Genomic DNA, 19,202 nt, shown 5'->3' on the forward strand with positions numbered 1-19,202 from the left:
CCAAAATTGCTCAATATTGGCACAAGCCCATACCATTTTGCAGACATCCACCTCTAGGCATAGCTTATGGAACCTCTGGGGTTCACTGATGGAAGCGCCGATGGATTCGCACAGGAGTAAGGTAAGTCTGATGTACGTCAATAAATTAGGCATACTTCAAACAAGAGTTTCTAGATACCTTGCATACATGCTCAGATGCAGTGGTCCACTGTTGGTATGTGAGTTCTTGCCCATTTGTCCTTAAGAGCTGGAAAGTTCTTAATTTGTGTGTCTTGTAGTGCTCTGTATAGCATCTTGATTTTCCCTAATGGCAATTTCCATGGATGAGTAGAGTCTATGAGGGCCAGAAGGGTTGTGGTTCTTTCCACTTTGGTCCCCACAATGTTGCTACCTTTGTTATTGTTCCTATCTTTGTCTCAAACACATTTTTATCGCCGGGGCCACATTGTTCCTTTATGGAAGATCAGTAGGGTTTTATGAAGTATAAAGGTTCACTAGTGTGGTGAGGCCAGCCTCCCACCACTGTCTAGTACTCTAGTACTCGGTCACCCTGTGGCGGTCTGGCAAGACTCACAGTGGTAGGCTAGATGAATATGGGGACACCACACGTATGAATTGGACGTTTCTTTGCTAGTAGCACTTGGCAACCGTGATCGAACAATTAGGGTGTGGAGCGGTCTCCAGCCCGTCAAATATTGAGCAGTTTTTTACATCGTCCTGCATGTTTGCCCACTCGGGTTGGCGCCATCTGATAGCCAATGTATTTGCCAATACAGTTAAAACTCATGATTTGGTGCACCCAATCTGCCACAGCTCCACCCTCATTCAGTCAGACCCCCATATCAGGTCTGAGAGAACAGAGTCCAAATCAGTGAAGAAGCTGTTAGGCAGGTTAAACAGAAGGGCCGAGAAATGGTATGGTAAGCTGGGCAGTACTAGCATTTTAGCATCTCTGCCCTTAGCGGCAGTAGGCCCCAAAACGCAGCTATCTGCATACCCTGATATCACCACTCTAAACTAATAACCCCATTTCCTACAACTTTTAACTGGTTTGTCATTTAGACATTATCAATGACCAGTACCAGATTATTCTTGCACAGGTGCATATAAATGTGGCAGCTGATCAAAGGTGATGAAAATTAAAGCTAAAGCTAAAGTTGCAAAACCTGTTCTGTGGAATCGGTCAATAAATCCTCTTCATTTTCTTCTATTTTACGCATGTTAGGCAGTTTTATTCTTATTTGCCTTTGACCTGTACAGCACTCTGCTGCCTTTGGTTTGATCTGTGGTTTATAAATAACTCCTCAAACACATACATGCATATCTACAGACATATATAGATCTTATGTTCTATACTCTCTTGCCGAGCTTAAAAAAATCTGCCGGAAAGCTGAGAGGGAATGGAGGAAGTCCTATGACCTCAGCCTGAAATCCTCTTATTTTGCCAAACTGAAGACCTATCATAGAGCAATTTGCAGAACTCGGGCCGCATTCTATGCCCAGGAATTCCAAACCAGTACCAACCCCTCTAAATTAATTTTCAAGGTCCTTAAAGACCTTATGAATAAAAGAGCCACTTCGGCAGAAATCTGCACCGACTCTCATTGCGAGAGTCTAGCCTCCTTCTTTTTGGAGAAAGTGCAGGCTATCTACTGAGGATTTGACCTGTCTCTGCCTGATCCAGAGCCAGCTAGCCCGAACCTCTTGGGTTATGAGACTCTGACCTCCTTGCCTGACTTGTCTATGGAGGCTTTTGACAAACTGAGCCTCAGGATTAAATCAGGCTCCCCTCTGGATCCGCTGAAGCCAGCTCAAATTAAGTTGCTCTCCCCCCTGTGTCGGGTCCCGATACTTACCTTGATCAACCTGTCGTTGTCTACAGGAATGGTCCCCTCCGCATGGAAGCAGGAGGTAGTCACCCCAGTTTTAAAGAAGGCAAATGCAGACCCGCGCTTGCCTGAGAACTATCGCCCCATATCTCTTCTTCCCTGGACGGCCAAAGTCACCGAGGCTCATGTTAATTCCATCTTGACTGACCATCTTGCTCATAACCATATATTAGATCCGAGTCGGAATGGCTTTCCGCCGGGACATAGCACCGAGACCGCTTTGCGCTACATGACCGAGCATCTGCCTCTGGTGCTCGACTCTGGGCGGACGGCGGCGCTCTTTTTATTAGATCTGAGCGCCGCATTCGATACGGTGTCCCACCGTATTCAGATTCAGCGCCTAGAGGAAGCTGGAGTAGCAGGGACTGCTCTTCAGTGGTTCCGCTCGTTCCTTAGTGATCGTTTCTTAAGGTGGCTATACCACCCTGCCAGTCCACCTTCCATCCGTTGAACCTGGGGGTCCCACAGGGCTCCTCGTTGAGCCCGACCTTGTTCAACCTCTACGTGAAACTGCTAGCTGCGACCGTCAAACAGTGGGGTTTGACGATGACCTCATATGCAGACGACACGCAGCTGGCGGTGACACTGAGTGGAGACCCTGAAGTGGATGACCCCAGATTCCGAGCAGGACTTGTGGCAGTGGCAAATTGGTTAAAAACCAATTGTTTACAACTGAATGCCAAAAAAAACGAAGTTATGGTTTTGGGGAAACATGCGGAGCTTTGGGGAGATCCGTGGTGGCCTCCAGAATTGGGCGTCACCCCCGTCCCTGCTTCCGAAGTAAAGAACTTAGGGGTATGGCTGGATCCGGCTCTTACCTTTACGGGTCACATGAAGAAGGTTGCTGCCACCTGCTACGGAATCCTGCGAGGATTAAGGCCAATCCTCACATTTTTTGACCCCCCCACCCAGCAGCTCGTGGTCCAAGCCTCAGTTCTGTCTCGGCTGGACTACGGTAGCGCACTGATGCTGGGGGTAAACCAGGCTGAGGCATCTAGGCTACAAAGGGTACAGAATGCTGCGGCGCGGGCCATTGTTGGTTTTCCTAGGCATTGCTCGGTTTCCAGCACTATTTCTGCCCTTCACTGGCTGCCGGTTAGGCAAAGAATTAAGTTTAAAGCGCTTTGTTTGGCCTTTAAAATTATGAAGTTCTCCTCGCCGCCTGCACTTGCTAACTTGCTCAACCCCTATGTTCCTTCGAGGTCCTTGAGATCGGAGGCTCTTTATCTCGCGGTCTGCCCCCGTTTTAAACTCAGCAGGAAGGGTGGCCGCTCCTACCGAGTGCTTGCCGCTGGGTTATGGAATTCTCTCCCGGTGCACATTCGAGCTCTGGATAATCTGTCCGTTTTTAGGCGTGCTATCAAAACTTTCCTGTTCTCTGTACTTGGTTAGCCGTCTTTTTCCTTCTTTCTGCGTGTTATGTTTTAGTACTTGTTCAAGCGCCAGGACGCCCCTTTACTGGGGCAGCTGTGCGCTGTATAAATAATGTTAACATAACATAATATTTTGTCCCTTGACATTGTAGCACGTGTAAATTCACAGCTTGCACAGTAGCCTCAATCGTCCACTTATACTCTGCAGATGGACAAACGTGTTCCAAGTTTGTAACCAATCAACCTACCATTGGCTTCATGGCATTGTGAAGTATGAGTTTACTGTTAACGATGGGACATAGCAGGCCTAGATGTTCTTGGAATTAATGATCAGGAAGATACGAACAGTACTTATACCAGTTGTGTAAGCAGTCTAGAAGTACGTAGAAGGTGAGAAATTCCTGAAACAGAGGAGTGCTGAAGCTGCTAGTAAAGGTTCCCGCTGATGTTTTGTGATGGAACAGCTAATGTGGATAGCTGGGAAGAGCCCCCACCAACTGTTTTCAACGAGACAGTGCCCAATTGGACTTGTTCTGAATTAGCCATGGAGGATAATATTCTAGTTTTTTTTCTTGTTTTCAAATCATATTATGTTGACCATTATGTGCATTTTGAGGGACAAAATCTCTGTGTTTTTGGTTAAGGAATAACTGGGCCAAACAGGAAAACCTCTACAAAGGTGCTCTATCGTGACATAGCCATACAGTGATATCATGATCAAAGCTGGTTGAAGGTATGCAATATGGGTTTAGCATGATCAACAGCAAAGCCATTATGGAATCCAAAGAGGACATAGACTTTGACTTTATCCAACCAAAATATTTCAAGATCCATAAAATTCCAAAGGTAAACCTTCTCAATCCGTGAACTACCAATACAGATTAGCCACTTACGCTTGAGGATGTATATTCGTTTTCCCCTTTGGTCGCGTTCTGAGCCAGACAACTCCTTAACTGGTATCCAAAGACACACCTGAGAGTAAATTCGCCTCAGCCAGACCTCTGTAGGGTGGTCAATCATTGTCTCACTATTTTCAAAGGTGTTTAGCATAAAGTTTTTTCCTATCGATTTGTTCATTAGTGGTATTTGTCCTTGTTTCATCATTTTCGACTGCTTTAGCCATTTCTCCTCATTTGATGATTTTTTTCTTATTGGAGTTTCACATTTTCTTTATATTTGGTGTGGTCATTTATTTATTTGACTGTTGTGTTCCTCGCTTTGTTAAACACAGTACCTCTCACGTTTTCTGTGAAGAGTGCCTTGTTAATTAGGATATCATTCTAAATGTAAGCCAACATTACACCTATTCAATGCAACACACATCTGCGGTTAAATCTGTTTCTGTAGTGAGGAATACCATCCAGTGATTGAATCAAAACAGCAGTCAACCACTCCGGTTCACATAGTAACAACAGTAAAATGATTCACTGAATAGAACCATGACATGCACTCTGGCTCACTATGATACTTGGTAAAGTTCATCAGCGTAGATACGTGGTTAGTTAGCATGTGAGGATTTTGGTCGGTTTCAGAGTGCAATTTCTTTCCAGTTTGGAGCTTGTAATTCCAATCGACAACAACAGAGCAGTAACCCCGAGTTTGCATTATATTCATAATGTTAACAAACAAAATACAGCGAGTTTATTATGCTAAATTCCAGCTAGTGTTGTGTCAAAATATACTTTTGAACACGTTGTTCTTTATTTATCACATGAATTTATTAAAATGTCACAATGCATATGATGTTTTTTCTCTATTCCTCAGCCATGCATCTTAATGAATAACATTCAACAGTTACGAGTCCAGCTCGAGAAAATGTTTGAAAATATGGGAGGAAAAGAGGTAGGGTACTATATTTCTTATACTTCTCATATGTTTGATCGATAACCTGAGATCATTAGCTACTTACTTCTTTACATAATAAAACATGTAATGTTCCATAGAAAATAGAAAAGAAGTGTACTTTCGTCACGCAAATATAGTGATCTATAAACATAAAACTATTTTTCTGTGGTACTTTGAACTTGGTGTTTGATTTTTAAAATCAGATGACATTTATATATAGTGCATGTTCTTTGTATACATACAACTGTTAAATTAAATCTGACAAAGTTTGTATGAATTGTGTTTGGTGTGTTGTCTGTAATGTGTCATGTCTTTGTCCAATGCCTTTGACTTGCTACCCATTGACAAGAAGAAAGAAGGAGCTATTTCTTTCTACAAGGTGTGTAACAGCAAGCATGTTTAATATTCCCCTATCTTACAGTTAAGGATAAGATGCGGGGTATCTGTTTACAATAGAGATGGGCAAACGGGGTTCTTAACTACAAGAAAAGGCTAAATTGGAACAGAATCAAGTGCGATTAGTATCGTGACAGGCAAACTACAAATTTATTGTAGTGAGTGTGCAATCACGACGTTGATTTTAATTCAAAATTTGGAATTAAGAAGCAAGTACGTGGAAACCCCCAACTTGGTATTGTGCAAATATGTACATTCATTCAACTTTAAGTCCAATGAGATTGTGGTGGTATTGAAGTCAAAATAGACAGCATTAATAGTATGTTACCTCGGCACCTAAGCATGTCATGAAACATGTCTGACTAGGAGGTCACAAGCACAGAATGAAAATGCTGTGCACCTCTAGATATTTCTCCTGATGTGAAGATACATTTGTCTGAAAATAAGTCAATTCTTTGAATCACGTGTGCTTGAGATTTGTGAGGGCCGTTTACTAGGGCAGAGGTAGACCACACTTCAACCAAGAAGTCGCAAGTCTGAGGTGGCAAGGCTTTCCGTGAGTTTTCCGAGGTAAAGATTAAAGTGCCTGGCCGGCCAGCAATGTCAGTTTCCTGCAGTAATGTGCCTATTGGCAGCCTGGCAGGGAACCATACAGTGGAGAGATGCAGCTAAATTTGTAAACCTCTGTGTGAATAAACAGGTACAAGTTTCTTAAGAGAGATGCAGGTCACAGTGCTCAAGATCAATGCACCTAGAAGAATATCGTTCAGAGGGTGGCGCATAACAGAGAAGGACGTGGTGGAAAGGGTGGGTCTCTGGCTCATTGGCTAATGAACTGTGTAGTGGAGGAGGAAAAACAAGGCCTCACGACTCTGCCTGTTGGTCTGAACCTCAGAGGGTGTGGTGTAACAGGCAAGCTGGGAATTGAGGTTCGAGTCTTTTCATTGGCTCAACATCCTGTGATTCTGGGCAAATCACCTGTCCCTGTGGACAACGCTAGAGACACTCACAGATTAGTTGTGCTATTGAAATCCACGTATTAGTTGCCTGAGCCAGCATGGGTATGGCTGTCCCAGCTTGATCTTTCAGGAGCACACACAGGGCACTGTAACTGGATAAAGTGTCTTAGATATCTAGATGATTTACAGTATTTATTTTTCTCAAACAGCAGCACCGATGGGAGGAGTGCAGTCATGAAGAATGTATTGCAGGTCAAGCACACTACCCGTCCAAAATTAAATGTAGACTGAGTGCATTTTTGTGTTTATGGGATGCAGACGGCCGTGCTAATCTACATTGATTTTTAAGTCTGGCAGGCCAGTGTAGCTGTTGCCGAACCTATTGCAACCCACAAAAAAGAGCTTTCAGGGTACTACTGAGCTAGGAGCAGGGGCATTGCCCCCACATGTTGTTTTCTCTGAGAACAGGTTTTGATTGGCGCAATCTGTGTACTTCAACTCAAATCACTGCCTGTATTGCACTGTTTGTCTTGTAGCAAAACACATACTCGTGAAATAATGCAAGAATTACTCTTAAAAAAGCTTGAAGAGTTATCTGGAAGGGCTCATTTTATAACCATTGTACTTCACCACTGTATCACGAATGCAAGCTAAGTCTGAACTTCACTTATGATTGAAAGTGTTGCTGAAGAAAAAAATATTAAAAGCTTCACTTTTGCACAATTGCACCAAAGACTAAAGGCCTAGTACTTTTCATTATCACGTTAAATTAAGGCACTTCATATTCTCTTTTGGTTTCGAAATTCAGTAAGATCTGTCTATAAGAGCAATCAAATTCTTGTTCCCGATGCCCATCGCTATTTACATTGTAAACTTGGATTTAGCCATGTATCAAATACATGCAGCAGATCCAATATCCTGAAACTATGTTGTAGAATACCGTGTGCAGCATGAATGTTCCACCAGACGCTAAACATACCTGGATCGACATGTCTCAGTTAATAGTGTTTTGAACATTGTCTAGGAAGGGAAACGAAAAACATAGGAGCAAGAAATGTTTTGAATTACTGAAGCACATAGTCCTTTGATGCAGCCAACATATTCGTTTAGACGAATTAGAACATTTCAATTAAATGCCTTGTGTCTGTATTTGATTGAACAGTAGAGCAATTTGCTCAATACAAGCTTGATAAAGATGATTTAAGCCTGATTAGGTTTCAGTGTCATTCTCAAGATGTGTACACAACGATGAGCATATGTAAGTATGGGCTATTTTGTAATTACCGTGTGCATTTAAGAAAAGAGTTAAGCATAACAAGAATACTTGGGTGTGTCACAGCAGCTCATAAATACGAAAATATATGGTTATGTTCAAAACGTGTATTAACATTTTTTATTAGCAGCCTTGTTCCGCTAGGTAGTAATCTGAATAACATCTGTATGTAGTACGTTCAGTTATAAAGATTATTACAGTATTATGATGTATCATAATTAACCATGTCCTAGCATGACCGAATGATCATAATCAATTTTAGAAAAACAACGTTAAGTGCATAAGCTTTTTCATAAAAGGAATAATTCATGTAAATGTCTCGTTATTCGGAGTCTGGAATAGAGCCTATGGACATGTTTATTTTTCCACATTTTTGAACCTTTGGCTTTTGTCCTGTAATAGTTGCATAATTAGATAAAGACAATCCTCTGTCGTAGAAGTCCGTTATTAAATAGGGCACTACTATAGGATGGATGGGGTGGGACGGCATTGCGTTGCATTGCGTTGTGCACTGTCCCGGTGCTTGGATGGATGTTCGTTCTACTGGACTGACAATTACTATTATTCATTGACTTTATACCGCATTGCTTGAAAATGGAAAATCATATTTTGTAGCTACATATCTGGACCACTCCACTATGTTTATCGACATCTGGCTGTCATAGTCATTAGGTTTTCAGATTCCACGTACTCTATGTGATGCCTAAGAATGGTATTTTCTATACTTCGAAGATGGCTGCCAAGTTGCATATTAACACAGTGCATCAGTAAACATGGAGGTATAAAAATTATTATCGAAGATTGCCAAACACTATATTTTATTTTCTCAAGATTGTTGCCATGTTACGTATACACGCAAAGTGACGGCTGTCTTGGATTTGTAGAAAATATAGTTCTAAAATTGCCATCTACTGCTACAGGATTATCGTAAGATGGTAGAGCAATTTTAAAAGAATTTTTAAACTGAGGTCGATCCGCTTTGCCAATGCTTGATCCTATTTGCTATACACCTAGTCTGTACCCAGATTAGTGCTTAAAAGCAACAAAAGTCTCTACTGTAGGAAGTAGATTCGACTTGTCATGAATATTTATGAACTGAGGAATATTTTTAGATAGATTATATACCCTATTGCTATATAGGCTCCACATTTAGATGCTGTTTAATTTTGAAGGCTATGCTGCACAAATTAGTATATCTTGTAATACTTGCAGTAGTGTTTTTCCTCTTTACCACTCATCTTCATTATTGAGCACTCTATCTTGGTTTTAGAATGACTGACAGGGCATTTGCTGACAAACCTTCATCTGATACCATGCGTAACATGAGATTTTATTTACTTGTTGGGAAGACAAGCTGCCCACGTGGTATTTATGTAATCTGTATTCTGCTTTCGATTGCCCCTTATGATATTTGCATATATACATTGTTATGAAGAATAATAGTATTTTTTTTGCGTTAACGCTAAAATTCTATTTTAGATCCTGCAATTATTGTCCTGGGAATGTGGACATAATAAAGTTTGTATTGATTTTGTGTGATACTGTTGTAAATGGAGTCTGCCAATTCAGTATGGCAGAATTTTTTTGCTTTGGATCATCCGGTTTTTGGACGTTTATAAGTGGGTGAGTGTCAGAACCTGGGTCTCACTCCCTGTAATCTCATGGTAAATGGACTGCACATGTTTACCTCCAGTGTCTGCCTTTTAAGATAAGGCCACTACAATGAAGCTAGAGTGAAGGGCTCTGGGCTTGTTATATGTGAACACATTTGTACGCATGTGAAATGGGTTCAGGCTGGACGTGAGAGACTACAGTCATGCGAAGCCTGGTTGCTGCAAAAAGGTAAAGTGCCTGTGTCAGATTTAAACTGCAAATGACACCTGTCAAAATGTTAAATTTTCTAAATTCCACTTTTAGAAAGTTAGTGAAAACATACATTGCCCCTGTCAATCATAAATTCTTGCTTTTTAGCAAATATACCTCGTGTTTATTTTGGGTATATACATCCAATAATTAAATCTAGCTTCACATAAGTCATGTGCTCCCTATGTCTCATACAAGATGTATTGAGGTTAATCTCCCTTAAAGAATAAAAAACATTGCTTCAAATATCTATAGTCAATCTTTTTTGTATCTCTTGTTTCTCAGTTCAATTACACATGAATAAATCATATAGTCACAAAACAAACTTCCCAATTGGAAATCAAAAGTAAGTGTCATAAAGACATAAGTGGAACTTCTTACAATATTATTCAGCAGATTGAGTCTGAGAAGCGTATTTGTCTAAAGGAAAAAACAAATGTGAATCACTCTGCATGGGGAGGCATTACTGAAAAATTTAAGAGCAGGCACAATCCCTCAAGGATTACAAGTGACAAACATACTTGTAAACTTCACAGTAGATCTCAGACATTTCCTCATACTCTGACAGTACAAATGAATCAGAAACTACAACTTCACATTTTCAAGGTCAACTAGGCTCAGGTTTTATAGCGAGAGGCGAAGGTCAAGGCAGGAACAGGGGGCGAAGATGGGGTGGGTGAGACCCAATCAATGAATGGGGGAAATCACAACAAGGAGACAAAGATACAAGTGGGGGAACCAGAACTGATACCAATTATAATTTCGTGGTTGCACCCCCATATGTTTGGGGTATGTCCCCCGGGCTCCAATTGGTCCTCCTATATAGAGGTTTAATAAATTCATACCATGGTTTGGTTGTGAAACTTAACGTTTTATTTCTTTATATATCCATCTCTTGGATGTCAAATTTATAATTGTTCATTTTATTCATGAGCAAACATTTCCATTTTTCCACTGAACATTTCAACTCTCCCAATGCATTTCGGCATGTGAAATGCCTTCTTCCAGGGGATATTTCGAGAAATGTGTTGTGTCTCCCGCGGCTCCTCTCCTGAACCGGAAGTGTCATCAACAGCATTTGACCTATACACATTAAATATACTGAGAAAAGGTTTAACTTTGTGGCAACATCACATCCAGACTTTGTATGGACCAGAATGGAATTGCTCCATTTCTTTAGGACATTAAACTTGAAAGACATTGTTGTGAAACAAGAAAAACCTTAAACATTTACTCCTTCTGGTTTGTAAAGACCTTCAACTTTTTATGCACTTTCCACGACCATGCTGAATGAATTGCTTACCTTTGAAAAGACAGTGTTAAAAGAGCTGGATTGCATTTAATGCAAAAATAAATTCACTAGAAATAATCTGCCTAAAGAAGAATATCATGCTCTTCTTGGTCCAAAAAAGAGTGAGATCATAAAAAAGCCTACAGGTAAAGGTTTGTGCCTGGCTAAATGTTTATTTTGCCAGATCTGAATGACTGTTTAAATTGCACACACAGGATACAATGGCAGATCAGAGACTTGTTTAAAGTGTTTTTTTTAAGTGGGTGGCACAATCAGTGTTGCTGGCCCACTAGTAGCATGTAATTTACAGTCCCTGGGCCCAGATAGTGCCACTTTACTAGGGAGTTAAAAGTAAACCGAATATGCCAATTGGGTATAATCTAATTCCAGCATGTTGTGAGGAGAGAGCACAAGCACTTTAGAACTGGTTAACGGTGGTAAAGCGCTCAGATTCCAAAAACCCACAAAAATGAAATCAGCAAACAGAAAGGTTGAAGGCAAAACATTAGGGGGAAAACCAAGGCAATGATGCCAGGTCAAACACACTCATAAAGACAATAGAACATATTTTAAACAATTCATTCTCAGTAAGCATAATGAGTAGATTACGCAGTGGAAGTACATTTTCCCCTAAAACAGAGGCAACCAAAAACTCGCTAATCATTTGTTCTTTATAAAGGTTCATATAGTAACAAAACTACTGTGGTATTCGTGTGTAATCCATAATGATAATGGCCAACAACCACTAGTTTAACAAGGGCCCAACCTCTGATTGTGCTGACTTTGGAGTATTTACAGCTCCGTACATGAGTGATAGATACATCCTTGAGCAGCAAAGGTAAAGAATTAAAACCAGTATGAACACCATTGAGGTAATTATGATGGTTTATTGCAAAAAAATAGACAAATAGTCATGGTGGGGGAACCCATCAGGATGTTATCAAATTATATCTGAAGGATATTTTTGATTTTCAAATCAAGAAACGCAATCTTTAGAAGGTAACATATTTTCATTTTCCTCAAGTAGTAAAGGTGCTGTTTATAAATATTATCTTAAAACAATACAGATAAGACCATTTATAAAGATGAAGGCATCCTAATAGAATGTTTCAAAATCATACATTCAGGAGTCTTCCAGAGAAGTACATAAAGAGTGTTGTATACTGAGGAAGGGGTGTTTTTAATGGATTGTTATGAAGTAGTGTTTAGGTCATTTTAGTGCTGGTGGTGTGGGCTTGGAAGTGACGGAAAGAGTGAGTCTAATAGTAGAGTTTTGGGGAGGGTGTGGTTTATGTTAGGTGTCCTGCAAATAGATGGACAATTTCATCTGCAGCCAGTGTAGGTAACAGCGGTAGGGCGGTGGGGCCGCATGGGGTAATTTTGAGGGACGATGGAGAGGGAAAATTAAATAAAGAAAATGTTTTCCCTCCGCATCGTCCCTCGAAATCCCCCGGCACGCGGCCCCACCACTGTTACCTGCATAGACCGCAGCTGAACATTTTACAAATCTGTTGGTGGAGGGCAGCTTTGTTCAATATTTGAAAGGATGATGCAAATGTAATGTGAAGCAGTTGTATCCAAAGAAATCTGTGGGCTGTTTTGACCTTTTGCATTCATGTTTGTGTACAGCATTAACTTCCTGGCAGAGCTAAACGCATTCAGATTCAGAGAGCATGGTATACTGTTCACTGTAATAGACTTTCTGAAAGCATTGTCCTTATATATCACAACAACATACCACCCTTTTGTTTTTATGTGTTTACGTATTTAAAGGCTTTGTGAAGCATCAGCATGTTGCCTTTGATCTACTTCACTGTTGTTGGAAAGTGGGTTATTGGTAGGGGCTAATGTAGGTCTGCCACTGGCAATAAGGCCACTAACAAATGGTAGGACCCAGCATAGGTCTTAGAAAATTATTCCTATGCTCAACCCTTGGTAACGAGGCTGCAAGCAGACAGGCTTAACTTCAAAGACAGATATGTAAAGCATTTACAAACACTATTTCAGTAAATAATTAAGACACAACACAAAATAAAAATCCAACACCAATTTATAAAAATAGGTACTATTTGTATCATTTAAATGACACCAAAATGAAAAAAGAAACACTGCAGGGATCCAGAGATATGAATTTTTAAAGATTAGTCACTTTCTAGTGCTTAGAAACCAACAGTACCCCTTTTAGTCATTTTGGGGCATATTATCAAGGGGGTTTATCTCCGCTTTTTTGGCTTTAAAAGCCAAGAAAGCGGAGATAAAATTATCTCCCTATTACCTAGCTGCCGCTAACACCAGTTAGCGACAGCTAGTAGAAGATAGCGACCATCTTGGGCACCACTTTGCATATCAGTGATATTTATCACTAATGAGATGCAAAGTGGGCGTGCCAAGATGTTAGCGACTGAAAACAGTCGCTAACATCGCTATCTCCTATTACCAACTTTTGGAGATATTCGCACTAAGCGGGAATATCTCCAAAAGCTAACACCTGCCCTGAGCAGTTCTTAGCCATGTTATCCAATGGGAGGTGGATAACATGGCTAAGAGCATTAGCTCGCTAATGCATGAATATCGCTGACTTTTCAGCGATATTCATGCTTTGCGGCGATTTTTACCGCATTTGCGTTAAACCTTGGTAATACCAAGGTTTATTTGCGGTAAAAATCGCTGCAGCGCTGCGGTAAATTTTTGTCTCTAACCAAGCAATAGCGATAATTATCGCTATTGCTTGGTAATATGCCCCTTTGTTTTCTCTGACAGGGACACCTTTAAAAGCTGTTCTGGAGAATCTCACCAAATGTGTTGCGCCACCTTCTCCAGCAGGCGGGGTCCAGTTAGAACTCCTTCCTGAAGTTCTGCTTCCAAAGTATCCAACACCCAATCCAAGGTTCGTGAATCTCCAAGAGGGTCCTTGAAAGTGTGAAACTTCATTTCCGCAATCCACTTGAACAAATCCCTTACAAATCCACTGGGACTCCAGGCTGGAAATTCTTTGTGGGGATGTCCAGGTGAGCTCTGTTAACCTGTAGCTTGCAGGGAATCCACTCTTTAGTCCTTTTGCAGCAAGGTAATCCACAGGGCTGCAGTTTCATTTGGTGCAGTCTTCAGAGGTCAGGCCTTAGAAATCTTTGTACAGCAAAACTTCTCAGCAGGGCACTTCTTGCTTCAGTAAGTTTCAAGCAGCAGATCTGGAAGGCTCTGCCCCTCTCTGATACTTATTCCAAGTTCTCTCGGTCAAGCAGGAGGTCACTTCTGAATAATGGGAGCAGGGTAACTCCTCAAAGTTATGACCACAACCTGTACAGTGTGCCATTACTTTGTCCACGAGTGCATCAAATCTTCCAAATCCAGAATGGCTGATTTTCCAGCAAGGAGGTAAGAGCTGGCTAAACACACCCCCTAGGATGGCTTATTTCTATGGACTCTCCCCCAACCATCTGCACATACCTTTCCTAATCATGGGTTTGGGGTGGGGTCAAAAGTGTAAAGTGTAAAGTGTAAAGTGGAAACTGACACTGTGGCTATTATTATTATTATTGTTATTGCATTTCTTATATAGCGCCAGAATCGACCCCCGAAGGGGTATCTCCGCGCTTGCCTTGGGAACCCGTCCTGGTTTTTCCCTGTGAGATAGCCCCTACAGGGCATCCCCAAGGTGAAAGCCAGGCATCCCGCCGCGGGGGGGCCGTTGTGGAGATTAAGCAAGCTTAATGCCCAGAGTTGCATAGTGTGAACCCATGATTAGGTCAGGCACCGAAGCGAGAATTATCGAGTCCGTGGACATTTGAGCTCAACACCCTGCCGCGTCGGGAATTGAACCCTGGTCCCGGGTCTGACCTCTGCTTCAGGGTCTGCCTGCTCTAACCAGTGAGCCACACTTCTCTATCCCTCTGCCTTTGAAGACCATGGTTTACAACCCCTCCTCCTGGCCTGGCATTCCTAGTGAACAACACACTGCCCTCCCAGCAGAGATAGTTAACCCCAGGGGCTCTTTATCATCTCTTCAAAGCAACCTGGCTAATCCACTTAACTCTGACCAATCAAGGCAGACCACTGGAAGTCTGAATTTGGATTTACAAATAAGAAAGTCTTATAATTTCTTGTATGTAGAGAAATTCACAAATATGATATTGTTAGATTTGCTACTACATTCTACTACATTCTGGGAAGCCTTTGAATTGCCAGTCTAGTCCTCTTCTATCAATAGTTATCAAGCAATAACTTCCTACCAAGTTAACCTATGTAATAAGGGATTTGCAAAAATGACTTGGGACATTTTTCCAGCACCAGGACTTACAAAAACATATTTTATAAGTACTTGCCTTATATCTACAGGAAATCCACCTCATTTGCAACTAGGGGAGACTTTAGGGTTCTGAATCTGTAGAAATATTGCATATTCTCCGTTTACTGAGCTCCTAGCATCAAAGTCGAATTTGAGAATCACTTTACCACAATGTGGGGCGGGAAATGTGAAATTTCACCTTACCCTTGCGTATAAAAACTCATTTTATAAGGGTATACCTTATAGCTAACGTACCCCCCCCCCCCCCCCCCCGGGATTCCTAGGGAAGACCCTGGGGGTCCCTAATATGCCAAACCATTGTAGGGTATCAATTTGTAAGTGCCCTTAACACCAAAGTTGAGTTAGGCCTCAATTTAATTTTTAAAAGCAGTCCTGGCACTGAGGGCTGTTTTTAAACGGACCACAGGCTTCAACAGTGCACACATGCAAGTGCAGAAAAAAGCTGCTGGCCTCTCAACTGCCATGCCCCAGGGTACTAAGGACTTCTAGGTAGTTTCAATCCCCTGCCCTCTTATATTCTAGGGGCTTATGGGGTAGGTCATGCCAATTACAGGGGTACCCCACCATACCATAGTGTACTCTAGTGCATGTTACGTGTTTTAACTGCATTCTAATGTGTCTCTTTCAGCTAGCACTGACCCTGGGCCTGGTTAGGCAGAGCCCAGGGTCAGTCAAAATTAGTTACCACCATTATCAGTCAGAAAAAGTTGGGGGGGTGCCCAAGGCACAGGATGACTTTACAACAACGGTGTTCAAGAGACTTGTGGTGCTAATCACACACCTGTGTGCAGGCGATGATGGACTGGAGCAGGCTATTGCCTCAGAATCTGGCCCTCGGGATAAAGTTATGAATGTTTGTGATTGCAGTTGATGGGCAGTGGTCCTTCCGTTAAGGGAGATGTGCTCCCTTGAATATCAAGGTATGTCCTTCTGAATCTGGTGAAGGACTTTCCATAGCTGCGTGCAATGTGGGGTAAGTACATGTGAGATTGTTAAGAGGTGGTTAAACAAAACTATAGTTCATGTAGGAAAGTATGAACAAAATAAAACAATCTGTGAAGTGGTAGGAAAAGTTCTAGAATGATTGCCACCACCAGCATCTTGTTACAGGTGTACTCTGAACTTAGAGTGCTCCTGTAATAAGAGGTATATGTCACTATTTATGTGCAATAACTTATTATAAGTGAGTAGTGATGTTAGAATGCCTCCTTTAAAATGCCAATGCCTCTGCAAGCTCATCAATGGAAGTAGCAAATCCTGTTGCATCCTTATGTCACAAGGCATACCTCAAAAGTAAAATTCAAACATCATTTGATACAAGCTGACCTGCCCTTGCCGGTTTTAATGTCAAAACAGGACAGAGGAAGCAAATTATATAAGAACAAGCAATCAGTGGGTAGTCTCTGCTTGCTTTGCATCTGATTTCGGAGCATAAACCTTTTGCTGGTATCTCTGAGCCCCACAGCAGCCTGACGGCATTGTGTACTCCAACCGAATGTCAAAACATCAATAGTGATGGCTGCGTGTAGATTAGGCTTGGGCGTAGGTCACGGAGTTTTGCTACGCAGAACTTCGCGAAGTTCTGAAAAAACTCAGCGAAGTTCCATGAGTGGCAGAGCGCAGTGCGAACTGCAGCTGCATTTCTGTAAGTGGGTGGGACAAGCACTAGGTGTAGGTGAGCCAGGCTCTCCATGTGTTTTTCAAAGGGGTCTTTGGTTTAGTGACAGATCACAAGAAAGAGGCCTGGGCACATCTCTGGATGAGGGAGATGGGGCTGATTATAGAATCATAAAGGGTAAGGCTGATGGCCCATGATTGACTTTTGATGCACAGATCACTGTGGCTGACATTCAGGTGGGAACTCAGGTGATTCCTATGAATCTGGTTGTGGGTTAATCAGCCTCAGAGTCCTATCTTCTGTGACAGACATCCTTCAGAAGGAAGACAAAAGTGGAGACATGTACATTACAAAGAAGCAGAACCACAACCTCAAACTTCAAAGGTTCAGACCCTAAATCTCATTTTGTGACTGAAAAAACGTTATAAGTAGGGGAGTCTGGGACTCCATAGTTTGTCATCGGCCAAGCAGCCAGCTGTCTGCCTGTGACCAATACTTGGGCTTAACCTGCTAGTCTCTCTGCTGGGTGAGGGGCTATCACCCAGGAAAACAAAGATCACCTGCCCTGACGTCTGGAGCACTAGAATCTGCCTACTCACCAAGACCAGTTTGCCTGTGAGGGAGAGGAATGTGTAGGAGGGAGCGAGATCCTGAGAGGAGCCCCGGCTTGTGGAGCTCCTGAGTGAGGTGTGAAGAGCTGTGTTGTACTGGTCAGGCTGTTGCCCATGTGCCGCGTTCTGAGGCTTGGCAACCCCAAATACCAGAAAGGCATGCCATGCACCAATGAGAGTGCTGCATTGATCAGCTTGTGTGCAGTGTTGTGGAAGCTGGTGAATCCGTATGGTACGAGTGCCACCATCTGCCAAGAATCTCTGTCGCATTGATCGAGCGATTGTCCTTGTGCAGTAAGTTGCTGTCACCTCGTATGCAAGAGGAGGCCGCAGAACAAGCAACTTGAGGCCAGTGTGATCTGACAGTGAGGTTAGTTAGAGTGACCCTGTATGGCAGAATGGGCTTCTCAAAATGCTGAGGCTATAGGTCAGGATTGTTGCCTGTGACCCAAATTACTGCTACAACCAACAAGAGAGAAACTTTATGTCCATGGAGGCTCGAGGACAGAAAAGATACTGTCAGATTCCCACTGTAGCAAAAAGACAGCCCCATCCCCATCACAGAAGAACAAGACTTACTGCGTGTGGTTGGAGTTGGAACAACTCCGATTATCAGGAGGCTGGTATGCACACTGCGGAGAGAGAGCCAGCGCCTGCCAGGAGCTGCACATGTGAACGTGTTAGCACCTAAAAGAATTGGTCAATCAATCAGGGCATTTGTAGAGCGCACTACTCACCCGTGAGGGTCCCAAGGAACTGGGGGGGAGGAGTGCTACTACTGCTTGAAAAGCCAGGTCTTGAGTAGTCTCCTGAAGGCTAGCAAGTCCTCGGTTTGCCGAAAGAGGATGGGGAGGGTGTTCCAGGTTTTGGCAGCGAGGTAGGAGAAAGATCTGCCGCCAAATGATATTTAAGACTATAGATCCCAACAGATATCATCCTTTAGAAATCCTAATCGTGCTTTCTGTTCAATGGACTTTTGCAACTGTGGAGCTACTGGAACTGGAACGAAAACACAAATCAGGCATACACCATCAACTTCCAAATCCTTAATGTTCAGTCAATGATAAGAGGTTAGATACTGTTAGATCTGGGGGTCTCTAGTTGGCATAGGCAAGTTCCTTTGTCCAAATAGGGACCCTTACTTCTAGTCAGGGTAAGGGGGTACACATTGTTGATAACCCCTGCTCACCCCCTTGGTAGCTTGGCATGAGCAGATGGGCTTATCCCCATGACAATGTGTAAAGTATTTGTACCAACACTCACAGTAATATAGTGAAACACCACTTGTAGGCTCAGTATGGCTGTGAGCCCTTGAGGCTAGTGTGGGGAAGTTACGTCAAGAAATGTCAATGTGGTGCCCCTCACCAATGTCCTTGCGTAGGGAGCACCACGGGACAAAGAAAATGGTGCCCTAATGACAGAATGCCCCCGCTGTAGCACAGAATGTGCTACACCTGTGTACTCAGCATTAAATCAGGGGATCACTCCTTCATGAATGCGCGGGTGCACCCCAGCCACCCAAAATTATTTAACTGATCCTAAGGCGGGCAACCAGCAGCACGTTCAAACACGCTTTCCCCCTTTTTACAGGCTCTGGTTACCTTTTGGATGCGGAGGAGGCTTAGTAGTTCGTGCGGATCTCCGGCGGGACAGCTCTCTCCTCGGCGGTGCTCCCTGACTTCTGGTTTGGCTCTCCTCTTGATGAGGAGTGTGGGGAGGCCCAGGTTGCTATGGGACGCCTTGCGCTGCTCTCTTCGTAATGCGGCTCAGCCGCAACG

The 19,202-nt window shown here is 42.6% G+C and overlaps 1 protein-coding gene across 2 annotated transcripts in view; it reads left to right on the top strand.

Moving 5' to 3' along the window:
- UNC13C (unc-13 homolog C) overlaps window positions 1-19,202 on the top strand; it is a 1,328,864-nt gene that overhangs the window by 1,044,156 nt on the left and 265,506 nt on the right. Inside the window, exons 22-23 of one of the 2 annotated variants that reach the window (XM_086958316.1) lie at window positions 5,027-5,104; window positions 5,457-5,486. In XM_086958316.1, the coding sequence (XP_086814442.1) occupies window positions 5,027-5,104; window positions 5,457-5,486 (108 nt within the window). The remainder of the gene's footprint in view (window positions 1-5,026; window positions 5,105-5,456; window positions 5,487-19,202) is intronic. The other variant, XM_086958317.1, reaches the window with a different exon arrangement.

This window comes from Lissotriton vulgaris, chromosome 2_1, assembly GCF_964263255.1.
Source record: "Lissotriton vulgaris chromosome 2_1, aLisVul1.2, whole genome shotgun sequence".
In the NCBI taxonomy this organism is placed as follows: Eukaryota; Metazoa; Chordata; class Amphibia; order Caudata; family Salamandridae; genus Lissotriton; species Lissotriton vulgaris.